This window comes from Chironomus tepperi, unplaced genomic scaffold, assembly GCF_022539635.2.
Source record: "Chironomus tepperi strain 1889 unplaced genomic scaffold, CSIRO-AGI_Ctep_v1 contig_82, whole genome shotgun sequence".
NCBI classification, from domain to species: Eukaryota; Metazoa; Arthropoda; class Insecta; order Diptera; family Chironomidae; genus Chironomus; species Chironomus tepperi.
The window spans coordinates 129455-147952 of record NW_027226204.1 but is presented as its reverse complement, the minus strand read 5'-3'; the positions used below and the strand labels follow the sequence as shown (position 1 = coordinate 147952).

General features: G+C 29.1%; 1 protein-coding gene across 2 annotated transcripts in view; it reads left to right on the top strand.

Annotated features, from left to right (window-relative positions):
- Fur1 (Furin 1) overlaps positions 1 to 13902 on the top strand; it is a 126930-nt gene extending 113028 nt beyond the window's left edge. For both annotated transcript variants that reach the window (XM_070633913.1, XM_070633912.1), the window contains one exon: positions 12759 to 13902. In XM_070633913.1, coding sequence (XP_070490014.1) covers positions 12759 to 13537 — 779 coding nt within the window. In that variant the 3' untranslated portion in view covers positions 13538 to 13902. The remainder of the gene's footprint in view (positions 1 to 12758) is intronic.
- The last annotated feature ends 4596 nt before the right edge of the window (positions 13903 to 18498 follow it).

The following is an 18498-nucleotide window of genomic DNA, read 5'->3' as shown; positions in this document are numbered from 1 at the left end:
AAAGATATGATGTAGAAGAATAAGGTTCGAATCCCATTAGCAGCAAAAAAAGCGGCAATTTGATTCAAATCCCACGACGCTGTTCATCAAGAGCCTGTTCATCTGGTTTTGGGTATCTTTTGGTACCTTTGGAACAGTATATTGTTGTATCAAGTATAGTGAAGTAGTATCTGATAGTACAAGGGAGTCTATTGAGGGTTATACATCAATAGATCCACCTTCTGGGGTCCACTAACTGAGGACAAGTCGCGTGGAGATTTTAAAAAGGCAGGACAAAAGGTAAAAGTTCCATGTATTTCATCAAGAAATGATTGTAAAGATTGCTTCCATAGAATAATAATATGTAGGATTCGAACCAACTCTTCAATGGCATTTTCAATCTCAAGCCATTAATTGCAATGCTTTTAGCTGTATCAGCTTGCCAAATCTCGTACTCATGATTTTTACGTCGGGAAGCAGTTATTAAGTAACTAACAACGACACCACCACGCTCCCGAGCATCTTCACGTGTAAACTTCAAATCACGCCTCAATTCCTTACCATTTTTAATTAAAAAAGTTTTATTCCCTTAAAAAGTACCAAAAACTCTGATCAAAGATATCAAATTTCCATTAAACTTTTTAAAATAGCAGCCTCCTCAGTCTTTCCGAGAATAGAAATCGATTAAATGCCGTTTTTGAATCAAATCAAAAAGTTCCTATTGATTGTTCCTAGAAATTTCAAGACGTATACAATTTCAAAGTAAATTTAATTTCCTTTAAACTGCCAAAAAATTGTTCCTTTGCTGTTGCCAAAAACAAAAAATTTCTGATGATCTCTAAGTAGACTTGAAATGAGCCTGAAGCTGTGGTGGGTAGCTTGTGTGACGCAATACACTGGTATAATGCAACACACGTAAATGACGTTATATACTTGTGTGACGCAGCACACATTCGTGACTTGATACACTTTTGTGACGTGACACACTTGTGTTTCGTGACACAATTGTGATCCGTAATACACTTGTGGTCCATGTCACACTTGTGTTCCGTGACACACTTGTGTTCCGTGACACACTTCTGTGACACAATTGTGATCCGTAATACACTTGTGGTCCATGTCACACTTGTGTTCCGTGACACACTTGTGTTCCGTGACACACTTCTGTGACACATTAAAGTGCCGCCAAAAATTTTTGGAAATTTCATGATCTGTATTCCGTATGCGATTTTGGTCGTGGCTTGCTACCAAGGTATGCCACAAAAAACATAAGGTTGCTCACCACTGGCCTAAAGGATTCAAAATGGAATTTTGAACGGTATAATTAATCTAAATTGACTATGAACATGGAAATGTCGTCCATTAGTGATTTAATAGCTATGATTTCATTCACTAACTCAACTAATTTTTGCATTTACATTCATTATTTACCATTACAAGCTACATTCAACCTTATCATTGATTTCCATAGCAAAAAAAGTGCGCTGAAAACATCCACGCTGAGTTAAAAAAATCAATAATTTTCTAATTAGAGCAAAATTCCTTTACTCATTAAAATCCGTCGATTCCAAGCTTTCATTGACATTTTCAACTAATGATGTAATTTCTAAGATAAGATAATAAGTTTTTGTGCTGATTATTATGTTCTTTGCTACAGTTCGTGATTCTTTGTCATCAACATTGAATTGAAAATGATTTTTTAATTGCAAAAATGCTCAAATTAAATTTTAAAAAATTCTGACTTGAGCATGAAAAATTGTGAAATGATTTTTACCACTGATTTGCCTCATATTTTTATGGTTTTAGAGGTTATCCTGTCTGGCGACTCAAAAATTCATTATCTCATTTTTATCATATCATCCAAAAAAATATAAATATATTTAAAAACATTATGCTGATGTGTCAAATATTTCCAAAAAAAAGCGTACACGTCTGCAATTGTTTTTATTGTGCGAGACATATAAATAAAAAATTAATAAATATGTTAATTATTTCCCCAACATATCACTGATATAAAATTTGTTGACAATAGAAAATGACGATAGTTTCATTAAAAAAATTATCATTGGAATGATTTAAATAGCAGAGTTGGATGATTTTTCATGATTCAAAAATTAACGGCTGAAAATAATTTGAATTTTTCAAAATCAACGTCTAAACAAATTTTGAAAAATAACTGCCGGAAATATTTTGAATTTTTCAAAATTTTTCGTTCAAAAATCAACGGTTGAACAAAATTTAAAAAATAGCGATCAAAATTATTTTTTTTTCGAAAATTTTTGTTTGAACGTTTTTGAACTTTTTTTTTAAAACATTTGGTTAAAAAATCAACGGTCAAATAATATTTGAACAATAACGGTCAAAATAATTTTGAATTTTTCATGAAATTTTGTTCAATAATTAACGTTCAAAAATAAACGATTAAACAATTTTTGAAAAATAACGGTCAAAAATATTTTGAATTTTTCAATAATTTTTCGCTTCAAATTCCCAACTCTGCTTTTAAAAAATTTTAATTCCTCCAACAACTTTATTGCGGGATAATTTTGATTTCCCCAAAAAATAAACAAAATTATCATAAAAAAAGTCCATCACCGCTGTTATTTCTGGCTGATACGTTCAGCATACAAAACAAAAAAAAAAGGCAGCCACAATTCAAAAATTATGTTTCCTGAATTAACGTCGCGCGCCTATATTTATTCATAATCCGAAACATAAACACAAATGAAAAATAATTAGTAACAGTGTGAAGCATAATCAAATAAATCAATTAAGTTACAACTCATTTCTACTTTCGTCATGGCAATAATCATAGCTGATTTTTTTTATATTTAATTCATTTCACAACAACAATAAAGAAATCAAATTCGCCACACTTCCTATTGACATGTGAAAATGATTGATTAATTAATTAATTATTGTGGTTAATGTTAATATACATTTATGAAATATACATATGATTCTATATTAGAGATACCTTCAGAGTTGCACAACAGTTGTGTGTGTGATAGGCAAAAACCGTACAAATTCTTGATAATTTAGAAGAAATCCGACAAAAACCGTTCAAATTCCTGATAACTTTTACGGGTTTGGGAGAAAACCGAAAAAAAACAGGCAAAAACCGTACAAATTCTTGATAATTTGTAAGGTTTTGGAGTAAAACCATCAAAAACCGTACAAATTCTCAGTAATTTGTACAGTTTTGTAAGAAAACCGACAAAACCGTACAAATTCTTGATAATTTGTTAGGTTTTGGAGTAAAACCATCAAAAACCGTACAAATTCTCAGTAATTTGTACAGTTTTGGAAGAAAACCGACAAAAACCGTACAAATTCTTGATAATTTACAGGCACCTGTTATGCAACTCTGGATACCTTACATATATTTGCTTACTTAATTACTTATTATACATATATTCATATTATATTGATGTGATAATTTTTCTACTTCTATTTTCTATTTCTACTACTTCTTAATTCTACTAGTTTATTATATATTTAATTGCGCATTTTTACTACGTTTGTCTCTCGTCACCTTACCAAATGTTTTTGTGGTGTTACACATGAATGTTGCGGTTGTAATTTTGTCAGATTTATGTGATGTGATAGTTATTATATCACATAAAATTATTAACTATGAGGATGAGGAATTGAAATAGTTCTTTTCAAAATGACTTTTTTGAGTTTATTGGTATGAATTTGAATTTTTTAAAACCTTTGAGAATGTTTCACAATAAGATTCAAATTCCAATTTTTGAAATTTTTAAAAACTTTCTTTAAATTAAAATTCTTAAATTAAATTTAAAAATTTCACAACATTAAAATTTAAATTTTTAAAAATTTTAAAAAAAAATGTATATTTTAATTTTTAATTTTTTGAAATTTTCAAATTTTTAGTTTTTTTAATTTTAAACTAATTTTTTAAACTTTTAAAAAATCAAAATTTCAAAAATTTAAAACTTTTAAAAATTTAAATTCCAAAAAAACATTAAAAATTCAAATTAAAATAAATGTTAATAGTTAAAATTCAAATTTCAATAAACCGTTAAATTAATTCCTTAAAAAAAACTCTAAAATTCAATTTTCAACATTTTCATTTCAACTTTCAAATTCAATTAAATTCTCTCAGTTCAAAGTACTTAATCCATTATCTGCTGTCTGTATTCACATATCTTAATTTAAATTCAATTCAAATTCTACACCAGACAGCATGCAGCCAACTTTACTTACATCCACCAACAATTCCAATTCTCAACATTCTTGTGTAAATTCCATCAAAACTATTTTCCTTTAACTTCAAAATATCGAAAAGAGAATTAAAACTTTCCATATCAGTAATTTAAAACTCAATTGTTACATTCTACTTTCAATAGTTTACTTAAATTAATTAATCAAAATGATAAACAATTGTTAAAAAATTCATTAAACTTCTTATTTTATGTTCTATTTTGTTGGTGCTAAAATAATTAATAACTTATATTTTTTTGTTACAATAGCTTTACGTTGTAATGGTTATTTCATTTCCAACAAACCATATTTTCATCCATACTCATTATACACTTTTTTATACGCATTAAAAAACATTATTGACTTGTGTAAAGATTGGACGGTATTTTTTGTGGATAGTTTGCTGGTTAAACTGAGGATTTATGGACATTAGTGAGTGATTTTTGAATATAAATATTAGAATTTTGAGGTTCAAATCCTGATTTTTGGACTACAATGCATGATTCTTGAATTAAGGAAGCACTCTTTGAACGTTTAAATACATATTGTTAAAAATTGAATTAGCTGCAATGACGCAGTGGTGGCGTAGTGGTTAGAGCGTCGGACACCCGATCCTAACGACTCGGGTTCGATCCCCGACAATGTCAAGTCAGATTTTTAGTTGTTTTTTCGCCGAATTTTTTGCTTTTTTGCCATTTTAATTCAGTTTTTGAAGCTTTTAAGCTCCACCAGAGGAGCTTTTTGAGGTTAACCTCAAAAAAATCACATGACCATACCCAGCAAGCAATTTACAAATTATCCCGTCTAATTTCACACAAGTTACCATTCAAATCCCTCCTATTATACATTAAAATAGTTGAAATTTATATATTTTTGTACAGTAAAATAAGTTAGAGAGCTTTTAGTAGTATTCACAATAAAAATTAAATTAAATGACTTAAAATATATATAGCAACGATGTACATCCTCCATTTATTTACATTTATATTGTAGTTGAAATTTTTGTCTTATTGTACAATAATTAAGCTTATTAGACTTGAAAACTTAATATAGACTCTAAAAGCTCTCTAACTCGGTCCGGATGCTGAAGTTTACCATGAAAGCTTTAAAGTTTCTTGTGTAAGTTACTTAGTTAGATGAAAGCTCATACTTGAAGATTTAAAGCTTCACCATTTCTCTCTCATTTACTTCATAATTAACAAGCAAACATGAATGAAATAAAAAAATACAAGAAAAAAAAGCTCGACAAACTTGAATTTATTTTAAAAAAAATTCACAAAAAAATGCAGTAAATTGTGAATGAAAATAGTAAATACCGATTTTTTTTTTCTGTTTGTTCAAGACAAATAATAATTGAATTTAATGAAAATAAAAATGAGAAAAATAAAAAATTTATAGTGTAAACAACAATCAACAGCACTGCAAGCACACACATACTTTTTTTGGAAATTTAATTATTTTTTCTCTACTTTTATGAATGAAAAAAAATATATAAATAAATAAAAGAAGTTTGTTGTTTAATTTTTAATGAAAAAAATAACGTCAGAATCAGCAAAATAAGAAATTCTTTGTGGAGTTACTGAGGACAGCAAGAGATAGTTGGAAGGGAATAATTGAACTTTGTGAAGAATTAAAACTGGAAAGAATATTGAAATTTTCAAAAAAGTTTGAAAAAGTTTAAAAATACTAGAACAATAGGAATTCAGAAGAAATTCAAAGAAATTTTGAATTATTGAAATTTAAGTTTTTTTTATTTTTGAATTTTTAAATTTTTAAAAATTTAAACTATTTGAATTTTCGGAATTTGAATTTATAATTAAGTTTTTAAATTTTTGAGATTTTGGAATTTAAATTTTAAATTTTTGAAAGTTCTAAAATTGGAATTTTCGAAAATTCTGTAATTTGAATTTTTGAAATTTTGAAGTTTAAATTTTTATATTTTTGGAATTTCAATTTTTAAATTCCTAAGTTTATGAAATTTAAATTTTTAAAATCTCGAAATTTAAAGTTTTAAAATTTTAAAATTTTAAATTTTCAAATTGAAAAAATTTTTGGAAATTAAAATTTAAATTTTTTTTAAACTTGAAGTTTTTTAAAATTTTTTAGAATTTTTTTATAAATTTTTGAAAATTTAACGATTTTTTTAAAAAATTTCAAAATTTTTGAAAAAAAAAGACTTCAGTTCTAAATATCAACAAAAAACAATTCAGCTTGAAGTTCCTTCAATTACCAAGAATGTCTCGAACAACAAAATCCACCTTCAAGTCCTAAACATCATTAGTTAATTAGAATTCTTGTGCAATTTATTTGCTCATACAAAAAGTAATTTTCTAAATTACAGTAAATACATGACTTTGGGGACAGACAACTTCTAAGAAATCTATTTCCACAAAGCTCTTATTTGACTAAAGCAATAAGAAATGTAACAAACTTTTCGTTCACATGCTTAGTAACATACTTGGCATGTAGGTGGGTCGTTGAATTGCATGAGATGTTGTAAATGCCAATTTTAATGAAAATACTGCTGCATCTTTAAGGATAAGAACAAATTCATCCATAAACCATCTTGTGTCAATTGATACGATAATATCAAGCCATCCTCGCTATAGCTATAAATTTATTGATTCTCACATCCATCCATCCCATAAAAAATGTCATGTACTATGATATTCGGTCATAAAGTTCAACTAAAGTTCAATTAAATCCTTCCAACTTTCAAGTTGTATGTCCTCAAGCTCTTAAATCCATACAGACAACTTTTATGTAGTGCTCAGTATGTAACGATTTATTTTTAGTGTGAATAACATTGAAAGCAACAATAATAATAATAAAAAGATTTATGTACGCGCCAAAAATGTAGATGAACTTAAAATTCAAACCCTTAGTTTTAGATTTTATTTCGATAGATTTTTTTTTAGGTTAGTTTCTGTCTCGGAACAATTGAAAAGGTTGATTGGGAATTGATTGAGATTTTATTGAATAGAATTATTGACATTTTGGTGTCATGATAGGCAGCAATTTGACAGCGATTTGCGGTGAATAAATTGAAAATTTTTTTTGATTAGTTTGATGATTTTTTGAGGTTATTTTTTGGGGTTAATTGTGTAGTTTGATTGACCTAAAGGTTGATAATGTGAATTATTGAGGGAAAATTTGGTTAAATTTGAATGAAGTTTCCGATTTTTAAGAGACAATTTAAGGTTGAAAAAATTGAAAAAAAAATTAAGAAAAAAAGTTGATTTTTGTCATTTTATCACAGGATCTGCAGGGGCTTCCTTGATCTCAACTGTCTGATTAGCATCAAAAATTAACTTATTGACCCCACCCCCTTCAAGGAACCTTTCATAGTTGGGAATGTAACAAATGAAATCTCGACACCCCCTCCCAGACAGCAAGGGGGGGGGGGGGGGGGTCCTTTTATTAAAAATTCTTCAAAAATTCACCAAATCGCAATTACTTAAATCCTCAAAACATCTCAATCAATCCCCACAAAACCTTCTCATCTAATTTGTAAATAAAAGTTAAGAATGAATTTTAAAAAATTATAATAAACAAAAAAATAATAATAATAAAAGAAAAAAAAAATCATTTGTACATTTAGGATTATAATCAAATTAATTAAAATAATAATAATAATAATACTTATAATAATAATAATAATAACAATAATAAAATATATTTTTAGATAGGCAACGTAATCAAAAACAAAAAAAAAGTGAAAAAAATTTAAAAAACCGATGGTAAAATTTATGAAATAATAAACAAAAAAATAGAAAATCGAACGAAATCAATCTCTATAAATAATAATATAGATATTACATGGCTAAAATAGAAAATTTATATGAACAAAAAAAGAATTGAAAAAATAAACAGAAAAATTTTTTGGGAAAAAATTTAAATAATTTTTTGTTTTCTGATTCACACTTAAAACACAATTTTCACTTCAAACCCCATAAACACCAGATATAAAAATTGTTGGGGTTTGAATACAAAACAATATACATTTTTTTATTTATTTATATATTTTTTTTAATTTAATTGTGTTTATTTATTTTCATTCGAGATCATATTTATCGTTCGTATTTTTATGTAGTTCATAAAAAATCATTGGAAAAATGGTAGGTGGTGGTTTTTTCTCTTATTTTTATTAAAATATTCTCATTGATGGGCGATTCTTTAGATGATTGTAGATAAGGTTTGAAAGCTTTAGCTTTTGCTAGATTAACTAGTTTACAGAAATACTAAATGCAAAATTGTTAAAGCATTTAATCAATTTTTAAAAAATTTAACAAAATTAAATTCTAAAATTCTTTAAAACTTAATTTGTTAGAATTTAACAAGTTTTTTAAAATTTAACAAATTTTTTTAAAATTTAACAAATTTTTTAAAATTTAACAAATTTTTTTAAAAAAAAAAACAACAAATTTTTTAAAAATTTAAATTTAAATAGAAAAAGACAAATATTTTAATTTGCAATTTTTAAAATAAAGAAAAATTTTAGATTTTGAATTGACAAACTTTTAAAATTTCTACAAGCTAAATTTCTAAATTTAAAAAAAAAAAACAACTTTTTAAATTTGAATTTAAAGTAATTATTCTTGATTTAAATTTAAAAAATAATAATTTTGAATTTTATGCAAAAATAATTAATTTTTAATTCTAAAAACACTTTTAAAACTTTTAAATTTTTGAGTTTTTAAAAACTTTAAATTTAAAAGAATTTTAAAAAATATTTTTAAGATGTCAAATTTTTAAATTTTTGTACTTATGAAAATTAGAAACTTTTAAAAATTTATTTTAAATATTAAAACTTAATATTTTGAAATTTAAAAATTAAGTTTTAAAAGTTTTTAAAAATTACGGACTTTTTACCTTTACATTTCAAAAAATTAAAGAATTCATTGAATTTAAATTAATTTGAATTTACAGAGTTTTAAAATTTAGAAATTTAAAATTAAAAACGAGCTTTCAAAAGTTAGAAATTATAATTAAATTTTAAGTTTTGTTTTTTCTTGATTTGAGCTTTCAATTTTGAATTTATTTACAAAGTAACATAATTAAAAACATTGAAAAAGTCGTTAAAAATTCAAAAAAAAGTTTGAAAATAATTCAACAATTTTTAAAAATTACTATTATCCAATATCACCTCAAGAATCGCCCAACATAAAAACACAAAAAATTATGCATCACAAAGCTTTCCTCATCTCATATTTATTAAATTTCCACATAAATTTCAAACACTATTAATAACAATAACATCAATAGTATTTATAACCCCTTGGCGATCAATACTTGATTGCATGGTTTGTTCTTCCTTTATGTACATGCTGTATAAAAAACTATAATATTTTTATAGATTTATGATTCTATGAAATTTTTACAGTAGGTAGATCCATAGTGCAAATATAAAAAAAAAATGATTTAATTTACTATTGAATAATATTTGGATTGTGCCGTAAAAAATAAAAGTTGGAAATGATTGTAGTTTATGATTTATTTAAGAGCTTTCCCAGATGTAATTCACCGATTGAAATAATAGAGCTTTTAATAAAAGCTCGCTGGAGCTTTAACAACTTTTTTATTGCATGAATAATTTAAGACAATTTTTTAGCGCATTTTTTTATTGTGACGTTGATTTGATTGTGTTAGTTTAATTAAAAAAAGCTTTTTTTGCAGAGCTTTTATTAAAAAAAAGTTTTTCATTTTTTTTCTTCATGAAAGGTAGTCTCAAATGGATTTAAATATAATTTTTTATGAGATCATAACATGTCAAAATTATTTTATCATCTGCAGCAGTGGTGGGCAACTTTTCATTTACAGTCGCACATCTTGGTAGTAAGCTTTGACCAAAACCACACTCGGCATACGGTTCATTGCATTTAAATGACATTATTGGTGATACAAAACTATTTTGCCGCACATAAGTGTGTCAGGGTACCCAAGTGTATCATAGCACACAAGTTTGTCACGGCACAAAAGTGTGTCACTACACACAAGTTTGTCATGACACACAATTGTGTCACGACATACACCTGTGTCACACTTGTGTCACACCTGTTTCACGGCATACGCCTGTGTCACGTCATACAAGTGTGTCACGTCACACAAGTTTATCACTACATACAAGTGTTTAACTTGCAAGTTTACCGTTTCAAGTGTGTTGCGACACACAGGTTGCCCACCACTGCTCTACAACATACAATACAAAACTTTGGTAGAAGCAAAAGTTATTTTAAGGTTGTTGTCTGAGTTTTTTTTTAGTTTTTCCATTATTTCATAAGTCTTCTGAAAGTTCGTCATTCTTGATCTGATGAGGCTTCTTAATTCCGATGAAAATTTACTGCGCACAAGTTTTTAATTTAGCAATTTTTAGACAAAAATTCTGAATAGAATTTAATTTAAAAAGCAATTTTCATATAACAATATTAAATAAATTGTGGATGCCATAGTAAAAATTTTATTATTTGATTTCATGCTTCAAATGAAAATTTATCGTTGGTCGGAGGTCAGTTGACATATTCATAAATGAAATTTGATTTGAAATCAGGAAAAATCTAATTCAAATACACATATATTTTGGTTTATTGTTAGGAATTTAACAACATATTGTTATGGTTAATAAAGGGGTATTGAGAACCGGAGTTGGGCAGATTCAGGGTTGCGTCTATGTGACGGAATAGTCGGTTTACTCAAAAATCTCTAGACATTTGAGGTTATGTTCATGTCAGGTCTTGTTTCAATTATTTAATCAGTTACAACTTATCCAGGTCCGGTCTAGCATGAGTAAACTAGTATCGATGTTGTCACTCGTGACCGACGCATGCGCATTTTACAGACAAAGAGTCAAAAACACATTTTAAGCCAAAAGCCGTTTCAAAAAGCTTAAAAGCTCTAAAAATTCTCATGAAACGCAAATTTTCAATGTAAATTTGATTTGAATTTCAAAAAACCGTTACAATTTTGAATATTTTTCGTACGTTAAAATCAATTTTTTATTTTCTGGCGCTATTGCTTCACTACATAAGCCTTCCTAGCGTCCATTAACCCGAGTTGACAAAATTACGTTAGAACTAGTCATCAACTGGACATTACCTTGCCATTAACCAGCTATAGCATATTTTTGTCCACTGGGTAAAGTCATTAAACTCAAAAATAAACAATCAACCCAGAACAAAAACAAACACATTCAAAAATAGAAACAAAAATGTCAAAAATTCGCAATTATAAAACTTTTTTTTAAAAATGAAATGCCAAGCTTGGATATAAATTACGTACAACACCCACATTACCCTCAAAATGCTCTTATTGGAATTGCTTTTAAAATCCTCCACAAATAAAATATTATTAAAATTCTCGGTAATAGCAAGCTTGCCGCATAAAATTTGAAATCATAAATTTAATCTCTAAAATTATCTGACAACAGCCTCATCATAATTTATCTACCTTCCATAGATACCTTTAAAGTCTCTCAAATACGTCTAAGATCTAAAAATGCGCTAAAATTGCAATTAATTTGAACTTAATAGAAGCTAAACTGAACAGCACAATAAGGAAAGCTTCATTTATTGCCGTGAAAATGGGATGAAGTCAGCGATCATGTAGTCGACAGGGCATCCTAAGGTCTTGGCATCAATGCGGTGATTAGGGTTCTCAACCCCGGGATCAAAATGTACTTAGTCTTGGGATTGATCTCGGGATGCACATACAATTTCACTGGTTACCGTAAACATGGTCCAAAATCAGCCGTCACCAAGTCGTCAGGGCACTGTTACGTCTTGACATCTATGTGACAATTAGGGTTATCAACTCCGAGATCGAGCAACTGTAACCTCGATATCAATTCCGAGATTGCTCTCAAGTCTGGCACCCACGACCTTGACATCAATGTGACGATTAGGGTTTTCAATCTCGGGATTGATCGCGGGGTTACATGCAATTTGATCGCGCAGTTGATAACCCTAATCGCCGCATTGACGTCAATACGTCTTGCCAAGGCGCTGGCATCAATACGATGATTAGGGTTTTCAATCCCGGGATCGGATTTTATCTTGGGATTGACAACCCTAATCGTCGCATTGACTGCAAGACGTGAGGGTGCCTTGTTGACTACATGACGGCTGATATCGGTTTATAATTACGGTAACATATGAAATTGTATGTGCATCCCGGGATCAATTCTGGAATTCAGTACATTATGATCTCGGATTTGAAAACCCTACACGGCGATGACACGGCTCTTTGTGCTCCACATTGTGCTGCTCGGGTTTTACTTCTTATTTTCATTTAATGCCATCAAAGCTGACAAATATCTCAGTTGTATGCTGCACAAAGTTTACATATATTTAAAAGTAATCCCCTGCATTGATAAAATGAGATTTTCACTCTTTTTCCTTTCGGTGTTTATCACAAACAATATTTTTTTATGTTTATTTTTTTATTCACAAACACACACACACACACACACTTATACACATCCAGGCAAACACATTTGCTGAATTATTTGCATTTTTTATGTTTTTTTTCTCTCACTTGAATCACTGTTTTTTTTACAGAATGTGCACATCAAACCTTTATATTCGATGGTAGATGCTATAATACATGTCCCGAGCGTTCATTTATCGTACCAGAAAAAATATCTGAGAATATTGAGTCAAAAGGATTATCCGTAAAGAAGAGACGGCATGCGATGAATATTGATGAGTTTGATAGCTTAGACGATATTATTGGAAAGACGAATAGAGCAATATCATCATCTGAATCATCCATTACACCACAGAAGCTATGTGGATCATGTCATGATGTCTGTTTAAAATGTAATGGTCCCACTGAAAATGACTGCTTGACGTGCGACTCCGATTATAATCAAATCATTATTGGATCACGAATTATATGTCATCGAAAATCAAATGATGACGAAAATAGCAATTTATTGTCAACGACAACGACTATGGCATCGGAAATTGTAAATGATGGAAACAAATCAGTTCTTAATAGCATCACAAATCAACTGAAAAATTATTCTATCGAGAAAATTGTCCTCATTAGTTCAATGATTGGAATTTTGTTAATGATTATTTCCATTTGCATTTACCTGCTGTACATTAAATGTGATTGTGACATTTTATCAACTGTTTATGGTAAGACTAAACAGCTATTGTGTAGAGCATCTGTGGGTAATTCAACTGGTGCTGAACGGGAGAAATATTCATATAATATTGTAGAAATGGAGGAACGATCTCCATTGACAACTGTCATACCTGATTCTCAAATTTTACATGATGTTTATCATGACGATGATGATGATGAGGATTCCGATATTTCAGAATCATGAAGAGGATAGCAGCATTTATCGTTCAATGAACAAGCATTTTAATTCAATTTTTTTTACATTCTAATTTAATTAACGGTTCCACTTACGTGGAAAATTTTATGGAGCCAATTGGATAATTTTGTCAGATTCTCGAATATGTTTGGTGCTTGACTTGATGTAGTGGAGGAGTGGATGAAGGTGTCATTTGAAGATGTGGTAAGGGTTTGACCTGTAACATCCATAGCCATTATTGGTCAAAAGCAAAACTCAATGTTCTCTTGATCCAGCGATGTTTCCAAAGAGGTTAGGGATCCCTGACATGAATTCAAGGGGGTTTGAGGATATTTGACATTAATTAAGCACATAATTCATAAGATTCGAACCCTTGCCTTCATTAATTTACTGTTTTAGAGATCCATATTCCCTACATTAACCTCTAGTCTTTGCATGAAGCAGGGACGAATCCAAGGGGTTTGGGATCCTTGACAGAATCTAAGCATTGTTTTCACAGGATTCGAACCCTTGCCTTCATCAATTTATTGCCTTACAAATCAATAATCCCTCCCTTAACCTCTACTCATTGATCCAGGGATGTATCCAAGGGGGTTAGGGTCCTTGACAGAATCTAAGCATAGAATACAAAGGATTCGAACCCTTGCCTTCAATAAATTACTTCCTTACACCTCAACAACCCCACCCTCAACCTCTAAATCACAAATACTCTTCAATATCACCTACAGATCCACCTACACATCCCTCAACTCCACCAGACATCAACCTTCCATCCACATCACAATACCAAATCGGTATATCTACACTTTAGGGTGGGCCAATATATTAATTTTCATATGTACCAAAATCACTTAATATAACGTTTAATCGTAGTTTTAGTAGTTTTTAGGTAAGTTTTAACAATTTTGGCGAGTTTTGGGTCAAAAAATTTGATTTTAAAATTTCAATATTTTTTGTCGTTTTGGGCTATTTTTGGTTTGTTCATCATATTTTGAGCATAGAAAATTACAAATAATAAAAATTTCAGTTTATGGATCTATTAATTTTTAAATAAAACGAAAACTGATCTGGCCAGATAAACCTAAACCAGATCAGTATTCACGGACATTTTGTAAAAGGGATCATTATTACCCTATGCTGGATCAGTAATTACGGACCCTTCAGTATTCACGGACATTTTGTAAAAGGGATCATTATTACCCTATGCTGGATCAGTATTCACGGACATTTTGTAAAAGGGATCATTATTACCCTATGCTGGATCAGTAATTACGGACATTTTGTAAAAGGGATCATTATTACCCTATGCTGGATCAGTATTACCCTATGCTGGATCAGTATTCACGGATATTTGGTAAAAGGGATCATTATTACTGTAAAAGGGATCATTATTACCCTATGCTGGATCAGTATTCACGGACATTTTGTAAAAGGGATCATTATTACCCTATGCTGGATCAGTATTCACGGACATTTTGTAAAAGGGATCATTATTACCCTATGCTGGATCAGTAATTACGGACATTTTGTAAAAGGGATCATTATTACCCTATGCTGGATCAGTATTACCCTATGCTGGATCAGTAATTACGGACATTTTGTAAAAGGGATCATTATTACCCTATGCTGGATCAGTATTCACGGACACTTAGTAAAAGGGATCATTATTACCCTATGCTGGATCAATATTCATGGATATTTTGTAAAAAATGATCATTGTTATCAATTATGGTACAAAAAATATTAAAACCATACCAAAAATAAGGAAAAAAGTTAAATTTTTTTGAAATTTTAAAATTAAATTTTTTGACTCAAAACTACCCAAAACTGTTAAAACTTACCTAAAAACTACTGAAACTACGATTAAACGTTATATTAAGTGCTTTTGGAGTGATTTTAGTAAATATAAAAATTAATTTACTGGCCCACCCTAAAGTGTAGTTTAGCCACCAAATCTCAGATTTGAATAAGTTTTGCACAATTTTGATGTTATTTTGTTAATTAATTTATGAATCTAGATTTTAAGTGATTTGAAATTGTGCAAAATGTTATTTTAATGACTGAAAATATTTTGATAACTATTTAGTGCGCCATAGGAGATGATAAACATATGCCATTTTTGAAAAAAAAAAAATATCCGGCAGCCATCATATATATATATATTTAAAATGAGGAATATTATTATAATTTGAGTATAAAATGTATGGAATTAATTATAGTTGCGGTTATTTAGGATATCAAATTATACAATTATAATAATTATTGGATATATCGGCTGTCATATTAATTAGTTCAATTGGTTTTGAAATTGTTTAAGTATATTATGAGTGTCACGTGAAGAGGTGTATGCACTTGAGGTAACCCCACTATATGTTATTTGATCCCAAAGCTTTCCATTTAGTGGAGTTTTTGAGACAAAAAATTGCAAATTCTCTATAAATTGCCGGAACCAAGACGTTCCGGTCTCGAGATTTATCTGGATTGAGACTTCGGGAAACCGCACCCTTACCCAGAGGGGGTTTGGATAAACCCTAATTTTTTGGGATTTTTGGGTCAAAACTTCAAAATTCTCTTTAAATTGCTCCCGATAACCAGACCAAGACGTCCTGATCTTAAGGTTTGTCTAAACTGAGATTTCGGGAAACCGCCCCTTGGCCCATAGAGGGTTGAAGGTAACCCCACTCCACCTTATTTGGTTCCAAACTTCTCAATTTGCAAGGGTTTTTCAGACAAAAATACCGAATTGTCTCTAAATTGCTCTAGATATCCAGACCAAGACCCACCAAGACGTTCCGATATTGAGATTTGTCAAGAACGAGATTTCGGGAATCTGCCCCTCCGCCGGCCCCACCTTACACATTCTGGCTACGCTCTTCACAGCGTGTAAAATATATTTTGATTCATATTTGAGAATCACTTGACGTAGATTCAAGTCTTATTCGTTACTTCTCATGTGTCAACCATTTAACACAGTTGTGGGCAACCTGTTTGATGCGACACACTAGCACAGCTACTACAGTCGCACACCAATGTGCTACCAAATTTGTTTGAAAATGCCATATACCATAGAACTGTATGCCGTAACTGGTTTTGGTGAATGTTTAACACTAAGGTGTGCCACGAAGAATAAAAGGTTGTCCACCACTGATTTAACCTAAAATTATTGCATTTAGAAATGAAATTCAAGCTCATAATCAGGAATCTTTTCCATTCCTCTGCACCATTGGTTGCCAACCTTTTATTTTTCACGGCACACCTTGGTGGCAAGCTTTAGTCGAAAGCGTTCACAGTATACGGTTCATGGCATTTCTGACCACTAATGTGTCGCAACACAAAGGTTTCCCATCACTAGTCCCAGCTCTCCATCAATCAATACGAAAAAATCTGACAAAATTATTCCAAAAAATACATAATTTACAATAGAAAAAAGACTAAAAAAATCATGTTAATGCTGATGTTAAAGGTCTTAATATTCTTGTTACTCAAAGACTTTTCACGTTTCTTTTGATATCATAAAGAAGAAATGATAAAGTGAATAAATTAAACTAATTAGATAAAACTTTTAGACTGAAATGTTCGCTGTGTTTTAAGGAACTTTTTAATTATTTAAAAAAAAATATATACAGGCATTACATTAATGAAGGTATGTAAATACTCGAACCTTATTTTCAGACAATAATCATGATGGAATTTATGATCTCGAGAAGTTGTTGAAACTTGAACGATTAAAAAATTATTTTGGTATGGAATTTTATTACAGATTAAGATGCTGTCGAACTTTTTCATTCAAGTCGTGAATCGATTGTGTCCCGAGGAACAGATTCGGGCAGATTTAATTATTGGTAAATAGATAGTTCCTTCGAAAATTACGCAATTGGGGCAGCTTTTCAATGTCTTGGCATAACTTAACTCGGGTATGCTTTAAAATAATTCATTTTAAAAGCTTTAATTTATGATAAATTTATATTGTTTGAAATTAGAGTTGAGGATTTAATAAAAAGTTTTGAAAATAGCATGAGGTTTAATAAAAATAAATAAATTTTTAATTTGTAGGAAAGATTAATGGATTATTTAAATTGTTGAAAATGAAAAGCATTTATTGTAGAGACTATAAATATTAGTTTTGTATGAAATAATAGCCTATTATGAAGTTATTTTTGGGATGAATGTAAATAAAAAAGGATTAAATTGAATTTAAAGTTTTTAAATTGACTTTAAATGTTTACTTGAATATTAATTTGAATATAATTTAAATTTTTAAACTCTTTTGAAATTAAAAAATTTAAAATTTAAATCAAAATTTTAAATTTTTAAAAATTAAAATTTCAAAGTTTCCATTTTTTAAAAAATTATAATGTTAAAAATTTGAAATTTAAAAAAATAAATTACAAAATATTAAAAGAATTTTAATTTTAAAATTTTAAATTTTAGAAAAAAAATTATTAAATAATTTTAAAAAATTTAAAATTTAAATTTCAAAAAATTTTTAAATTTTTAATTTTGAAAATTATTAAATATTAACAATCTGAACCTAGAATCAGCTATGATTCCTTAAAAAAAGCAAATAAAAATTTCACCTCTCAATAAATCTAATTTCCAAGAAAAATCCTATGCCACATTCCAGCACTTAAAAAGTCATTAATAAATTAGAGCAAGGATTTTTAGTCTCTTGGCGTAGTAAAGTTTTAAATGTCAAAACATTTTACCTGCACATGTCGTATTAAGCTTTACACTTGAGAGTGGAAAACAAAAACACATTAAATTTTTATGTAATCTTTTTTTATTTCGTTAAGTGGATACGAGTGGAATTCTGAAAAGCTTTCAAGCTTTGTCAAGTTATTAAATACATGGTTATGTGCTTTTTTTCGAGGATTATGAATGTATTTTCAGACTGAAGGTTAATCTTGAATTTTTCAAGATGTTTTGAGGATTAAATTTGAGGAAAATTAAATTTAATTCATTTCAGGTTT